At 57.2% G+C, this 7,304-nt stretch overlaps 2 protein-coding genes across 2 annotated transcripts; one reads left to right on the top strand and one right to left on the bottom strand.

The window, feature by feature from the left end:
• Positions 1-890: 890 nt before the first annotated feature.
• LOC142067965 (feather keratin 1-like) lies at positions 891-1,196 on the top strand. Its single transcript, XM_075117024.1, has one exon. It carries the CDS (start codon positions 891-893, stop codon positions 1,194-1,196), a length of 306 nt encoding a protein of 101 aa, XP_074973125.1.
• A 4,245-nt stretch (positions 1,197-5,441) lies between these two features.
• On the bottom strand, positions 5,442-5,770 carry LOC142068124 (feather keratin 1-like). The gene has a single exon (XM_075117371.1). The coding sequence runs from the start codon at positions 5,768-5,770 to the stop codon at positions 5,465-5,467; it is 306 nt and encodes a 101-aa protein (XP_074973472.1). The 3' UTR covers positions 5,442-5,464.
• Positions 5,771-7,304: the final 1,534 nt, after the last annotated feature.

Genomic DNA, 7,304 nt, shown 5'->3' with positions numbered 1-7,304 from the left:
GGTTGGAAAGGTCTTTGTGGTGCTCACAGCCCAGGGGAGTGCAGGAGAGCAAGGACCCAGGAGGGAAAGGAGGTGTGGAAAGGAGGTGTGGAAAGGAGGGGAAGGAGGTGTGGAAAGCCCACACCAGGTGGGCTTCAGCTTTCCTAACCCAAGCGCTGGGTATCTGGAGGTATCTGCTGCCTGTGCCGACATGACCTTATTCGGGATATCCTTGGGCCTTTCATCCCAGCACATGAAAGGAGACTGCATGGCAAATCAAGCATGATGGAAACGAGGAAATGAAGCGGCAGCGTTGAGGGAAACCAAAGCACAACCTGTGCCAGTAGGGAGGATAGTTTGCTCTGGAGGTGAGTCTGTTGGAAAATTACTGCCCGCGTGCAGTGACTGAGGGCCTGGGGCAGTGCAGGAGCAGTATAAAAGCAGGCCCTTCTCCTCACTCTCTCAACCACTCCTCTCGCCTCCATCTCCTTGAGAACAAGGTAACTCTGAAGCCCTTTCTCCTCTGCCTGCTCGTCCTCCTTTGCCTCATCCTCCTCTAGGATTTCTCAGCACAAAATTGTCTTTTTCTCCTTTTGTTGGGTCTTGGAACTGCTTGTCATGGGAGATGGAGGGGACGGAAGGTGTGGCGTGGGCAGAAGCTGGGCTTGGCTGAGGTGTCTGCTGAGCTATGGGCCAGGAAGGGACCTCCCTGGGTCTGGGTGCTCTTTTCAGGGCTCTTTTGGGCAGAGGGGAAGGAGAACCACTAGGTCTGCCTACGGTGCCTCCACCTCTTGGCTCCAGCTCGTGGCTCTTTCCCTCGTCCTGGGGTGACAGGCTGCACCTCACCCACCCACCCCCCATGCTCTGCTTCCCCCTGCCCACTCTCACAGGTGCACCTCCAGCCCCGAGACATGTCCTGCTACAACCCGTGCCTGCCCTGCCAGCCCTGCGGCCCGACCCCGCTGGCCAACAGCTGCAATGAGCCCTGTGTCAGGCAGTGCCAGGACTCCACCGTCGTCATCCAGCCCTCCCCCGTGGTGGTGACCCTGCCCGGCCCCATCCTCAGCTCCTTCCCACAGAGCACCGCCGTGGGATCCTCCACCTCCGCTGCCGTTGGCAGCATCCTCAGCTCTCAGGGAGTGCCCATCTCCTCCGGGGGCTTTGGCTTCTCCCGCTTGGGCAACCGCTACTGTGGGAGAACGTGCCTCCCCTGCTAAAGCTGCTGGCGATGGCCCTGGGGAAGGTCCCCAAGGACCCACAAGTTGGGACCGGACTGGCGACGGAGCACCCGCTTCTTGCTTTCAGAGGGGCTGAGCCATGCCAACACCCCTTGCAGAAGTACAGGGTCAGCATGGGCTCTCGGAAAGCACAGTGCATGCCTACCCTTCCCCTCTTCCACTCTCTCCTTTCCCTCCCGGGTCCTTGATCTCCCGTGCTCCCCGTGGCTCTGAGCCCCACAAAGCCAGCCTAGGGAATTCCTGCTGGCTCTGCTCCCTCCGTGGGGCAGGCAGATGGACTCCTGGCAGGATCTCTGCTGCAGCTGTGGGGCGCAGGCTGTCATCTGCCCCTGGTGCTCGCTGCACCATGACCAGCACTCAGAATGACCTCAATTCCCTCTCCTGCCTCATTAAAGTTCTGCTGCATCCCCGCCTTTGTCTCTGTGTCATTCTTCCCCCTGCAGATGCTCTCCCAAGATGCCCAAGGGCAGATATGTTGCTCGGGGCTGGTTCTGGGAGAGGCTTGTTGGGGATGGTAATGCAGTGATTGTTAACACAGGCTTGCTTTGAGTATTGTTTGGCACACGTAGGGTGACCCCCTGCTTTCTGAACTTCTCTGCCTACCTGGGACGGGAAGAGTTACCTGACACACTTTAATGACCGTAGCTGCTTCAGAGACGATCTTAGGTCTCTCACCAAAGCATTCTCTTCTCCACGCTCAGCAAACCCCACACCCTCTGCCTCTCATCCCCAAGCAAGGGCTCCAAGCCTCTCACTCTCCTGGCCACCCTCCGCTGAACCCATTCCGTTTGGTCACGTCCTTCTTATATTGCAGCCCAAAACTTGAACTAATGTTCTAGAGACTGTCGGGCTGGTGCTGAGCCGAGTGGGGTCATCACTCCTAACGATCTCCTGGCTACACGCCTACTCACGCAGTCCAGGATGTTGATGTCAGCCGCCCTTCATGTCTGGGAAGAGTCCTGAGAGTTGAGTTTCACCTGTTTTAATGGGGTTACCAAAAAAGCACCTCTTCCTGGCCCTGCTCTTGGGCTGTTGCTTGTCAGAGGGCGAAGGAGATGTGAGGTGACGTGGCTGGTTACTACCAAGACAGATGCTGATCACGGCTCTACCCACAGTGCTATTGTTGGCCATGATGTCATACAGCATGCCACAGCTCTTTTGTCAATTCTGGTCAGCTGTTTGGGGGTCATTTCCTGCTTGAGCCTCCTCCCCCAGCACAGCAGCAGCCAGGGCACGAGCGATTGCTACCCCTTCCCACCTGACTCCTCTCCTCCCCACCTGGCCACTTCCCAGCAGCTTGTGGGGCTGCTGCCCTCCCAGGGCTTCGCGCAGCCCAGGCTCCTCAAGCGACATCAGCAGTGGCCACGCGTCCCTTCCTCAGCAAGTGCACTGAGGCCCGGAAGGCACGGCTGCGCAGAGGTCCAACAAAGCAGGGCCTGAATGGCCAGGGGCTCTGGAGGACTCATGGATGACTTCGTCTCCATGAAAGTGATGGTGGCCCGAAGGGGCCCACCGCCCTGGGTCCCACCCTGCCCGCCTTTTGCAAAGAGCAAAGGCTCCCCATCTGCCCTACGCACCTCCAGCGCAACGCTCTCCTCACCCTTGGTGCTGCGGTGTCCGTAGACGGAAGGACCACGCTGCGGCAGTTAGCAATCGTTCTTGTGGCGGGTTGACCTTGTCTGGCTGCCAGGTGACGGGGATACAGGTGTTACCTTATTAATCACATCCATAAAGATGTGGTGACAGCCACCCTGCCATCGTACTCCCAACAAACACCTCTCCTGGGCAGGTCCGTTGCCCTTGCTTTGTTTCATGGCCAATCCACCTCTAAGAAGAATCAGCATTTTTCTTTTTGCCCTTCCCTAACCCTTCTTCTGCTTTCTTGCCCCCAGATAATGGGGTAACTGAGCTGCAGCTCAACTGACAGCCTTCTTGCACGGCCCCTTATTAGCAGCGGCCTTCCCCGCTGTGTGCGCACGCAGGTTTCCGGCTCAAAGGTGGGCTCAGCATCCCACTTCCCCTGGTCATGCAGGAAGATCCGGAGAGGGCCACGTGACACGGTCCGGGGTCTTCCTTTCCCCCCTGACCACAGCAGGAGCAGACTGGCTCTGTGGGGCACCCCTCACAGCTGAGGTGCTGGCCTGCGGGGACAAGGAGGGAGAGACATTTTCTTCAACATTTCAGAGGCAGCAAGCTGCTCTCTCCACAGTTGGTGTATCCAAATCTGGGCAGTGCAGTGTTGCCAAGCTGTTAGAATATGCCACTGGTGCATTGCGGACCACCTTTTTCACATGGCCCGTATACACGGGGCATTCTCCAGACCTTTGGAGACCTCCTTGTCACCCAGGTCACCGTAGACGATGACCAGCACCGCTAATTCTCTTGGGTATTGGATGCCATCCAAAGTGGTAGTCCACCTTCCTCGCCAAATCACAAGATCTTCCCTCAGCGGAAATCCTGTCCTCGTACTTGACAGGAGACGCCCCCGGGCACTGCAATTCACCGCCTCTTTTCCAATGCCGCTGTCAACCCCCCACTCCCTAGCGAGGCGCTCAGCCTGTTGGGCTTCCTTACCTTCCAGTTCCTGACTGTTGGCCCTGCTCTTCCAGCATCGGAGTTGCCAGGCAGTGATCCGCTTTCCCGGCTGCTGCCTGTAATCTTTCCACATCTCCCAAAGTTCCCTTGAGGTCAGGGACCGGGTACTTCCCGTCTCTTGAGTGATTTCTCTCACTTCTCCCTCCCACTTCTTTGCTGAAGGACCAGCTTACCCATCAGACTCTTCGTCCCCCTCATTCCCTTACTAATGGACGATATAGTCCGGTTCACCTCCCTGCCCACTATTTCTTTTCCACTACTGGAGCAATTACTCGAGGTGGTGTTTGGGTCCCGATCTCAACCATGGCTGTCTCAGATGTGCTTTGGGTCTCTGCCTCAACTACCACGTTCTTAGATGTAGTTTGGATGCCCGGCTGAACCGTGACATTCTCAGAGAGGTTTGGGTCCCTCTCTTAAACACTGTCCTCTGATAGCACTGAATCGTGGCTCGATAGGCACAGGTCAAGCTCCAACACAGTGCTAAAAGCAGCTGGTTTTCAGGCAGCTGCCGCCCACGGACCGGCCACCTCAGGGCATGTTTCACTGTCACCGCACCCAGAAATTGTCTCCTCGTACGCCAGCATGACACCACATTCCACAAACCCCACGTTAAGGCGACAGTGTTGGTTAGTAGTTTTAAACACCTCGCGTAAAGGAGAGGGAGGACCTCGGGAGCCTGTGTAACCAAACAACCCACATCAGTCCCGCATGGGAAGAGGGAGGTGTGTTCCCGCACCCTCTCCACAAGGCAGCTCTGCCCAGCACAGGAAGGGCATCCATGCCAGGGCAAAGCGCATAGCCTTTGGTTCTAGGAACATGTGCCCAAGCTCAGGCAAGGAAAGAGATAAGCGGTGCACCAAGCGAACACCCTCCCTCACCTGCGCAAACGCCTGCTAATTAGGAACTACTACAGCTAGAGCATGCTCAGATCAAAACTGCCAATGTCTTGAGACCCGTGCTGAACGCCAGAAAGGCTGCGGGGAGTTGGCCTCGTCTGGCTGCCAGCTGCCCACCAAGACACTCTATCCTTCCGTGTCCTCAGCGAGACAGGGGGCAGAAAATAAGGAGAAAACTTTGTGGCTTGGCATAAAGGCAGTGTAATGAATAAACGCAAGTCCCACGTGCATAAGCAAAGAAAAGCACTGCTCAGCAGAAGGCAAAACATTTCTGTGTTACCAGGACCCTTCTAGCTACACCTACAAAGCACAGCACTATGAAGGCTCTTATGGGGAAAGTTAATTCCATCCCCGTCAGACGCAACACAATTGTGATAACAACCATTGCACAACCATCCCAAAGACCACCCTGCCAGAATGACCAGGGAGCAACATCTCTCTCCCTGGGCATCATGGGAGAGATTCTACAGAGGAAAGGATGACACAGAGGCATGGACTGGGATGCAGCAGAACTTTACTGAGGCAGAAGAGGGAACTGTGGTCGTTCTGAGTGCTGGTCCCAGCGCAGGGAGCACCAGGCTCAGATAGGAGTCTTCGCCCCATGGCTGTGGCCGAGACCCTGCCAGGTGTCCATCTGCCTGACGGGCTGCCGGTGTGGCTCAGCCCTTCTGAAAGCAACCAGCCGACCCTCCATCCGCACTCCAGTGCCATCTTGTGGGTCCCTGGGGGCCTTCCCCAGGGCCATCGCCAGCAGCTTTAGCAGGGGAGGCAGCTCCTGCCGCAGTAGCCGCTGCCAAAGCCGGAGAGGCCAAAGCCCCCGGAGGAGATGGGCACTCCCTGAGAGCTGAGGATGCTGCCAACGGCAGCGGAGGTGGAGGATCCCACGGCGGTGCTCTGTGGGAAGGAGCTGAGGATGGGGCCGGGCAGGGTCACCACCACGGGGGAGGGCTGGATGACGACGGTGGAGTCCTGGCACTGCCTGACACAGGGCTCATTGCAGCTGTTGGCCAGCGGGGTCGGGCCGCAGGGCTGGCAGGGCAGGCACGGGTTGTAGCAGGACATGTCTCGGGGCTGGAGGTGCACCTGTGAGAGTGGGCAGGGGGAAGCAGAGCATGGGGGGGGAGGGGTGGGTGAGGTGCAGCCTGTCACCCCAGGACGATGAGGAATACCATTTCCCTCAGCCCAAAAGAGCTCCAAGAAGAACGACTAAACCCACATAGCACCAGCTCAGCAGACACCTCAGCCAAGCCCAGCCTCTCTCGAAGCCACACCATCCCTCTACCGTGGCATGGGGACTGAAGACACAGCAGGGGAAAAAGAGCCAAGTGTGGGCTGAGAAATCCCACAGTAGGAAAAGGAGGAGGCAGCTGAGAAAGACAGGAAAGGGCTTCAGCTCACCTTGTTCCCAAGGAAATCGAGGCGAGAGGAGTGGGTGAGAGAGTGACGGGAAGGGCCTGCTTTTATACTGCTCCTGCACTGCCCCAGGCCCTCAGTCACTGCACGCGGGCAGTAATTTTCCAACAGACTCACCTCCAGAGAAAAATATCCTACCTGATGGCACAGGCTGTGTTTTGGTTTACGTCAAGCCTGCCATTTTATTTCCTCATTTCTGACATGACCATTAGGCCACGGAGGCTCTTTTGAAGGAAGGGGATGAGAGGCCCAAGGATTTCTTGCACAGAATCATGTCAACACAGGCAAAAGGTGTGTCCCCAAGAGCTGGGGAGGTCTGTGGAGAGGGAGGACATGGGTCTGGGGAAATCTGGTGAGATGTTTTCAACAGCCTGTGCAGGAAGATGGGCATATCTTCCCACCAATGCTGTCTTCTCCCTGGTGCCCGAAGGCTTCTGCGAATGGGGACACGCCGCATCCTTCCTCCTCCTTGACTGCCCCCATGCTCGCTCCAGCAATCACTGACCATTGCCTCTGTGGGCAGGTGGGCTGTGCTGTGGTTACAAATGTCTTCTCCCAAGGAAAGCTTCCCATTCCTGCAAACTTTGGCCAGTGTCTATGGTAAAGTCATCCCCTCTTGTGGCAGTCTCTGGGGGTCTCCTAACAATGACATCTGCGGGCTTGTGGAATGAGAACGTTGCCCTCCCAAAGCCCCACAATAAGTTGGGCCCCTCCCTCCTCCCTACAAGGCGGGTGTGTTGTGGCTCTGGACAGAACCTTGTTCCTCCCACTCTCCTCACACCACCATGCAGTTTGGCTGCATGCTTAGGACCCTGACCAGCGGGACACACAATGGCCTGCCCTGGAGCTGTGTACTCGGGTGCAGCCAGTGCTCAAAGACGATTTTCCTGGGGCAGGGATGGAGCGGCCCTGGCCTCAGGGGAATTCAGCCCTGCGTGGGGTACAAGCCTGCAGACAGCACGCACTCCTGGCTTGGCCTCACACATAAAGGCTGGCACACGGCCAATCCAACATTAGAGTGTGACTCACCATGGGTAGGGAGAGTCTATCCCGGGAAGCTTGGCTTCTGAAGGCATTCCCTTGCCCTCCTGAGACACATCCCAGCTGCCTCCATGTCTGCAGGGCAGGGAAGTGCATCACCTCCTCAGCGCAGTCTCAGAGCTGCTTCTGTACCCAGGGCCCT

This window comes from Phalacrocorax aristotelis, chromosome 23 (assembly GCF_949628215.1).
Source record: "Phalacrocorax aristotelis chromosome 23, bGulAri2.1, whole genome shotgun sequence".
Taxonomy (NCBI): domain Eukaryota; kingdom Metazoa; phylum Chordata; class Aves; order Suliformes; family Phalacrocoracidae; genus Phalacrocorax; species Phalacrocorax aristotelis.
Note: the sequence above shows the minus strand (reverse complement) of the source record. Positions and strands in the feature narration are given on the sequence as shown.

What these genes read in the sequence shown, in the direction of transcription:
- LOC142067965 (XM_075117024.1), top strand. Translation starts at nt 891, where the DNA reads ATGTCCTGCTACAACCCGTGCCTGCCCTGCCAGCCCTGCGGCCCGACC.
- LOC142068124 (XM_075117371.1), bottom strand. Translation starts at nt 5,770, where the DNA reads ATGTCCTGCTACAACCCGTGCCTGCCCTGCCAGCCCTGCGGCCCGACC.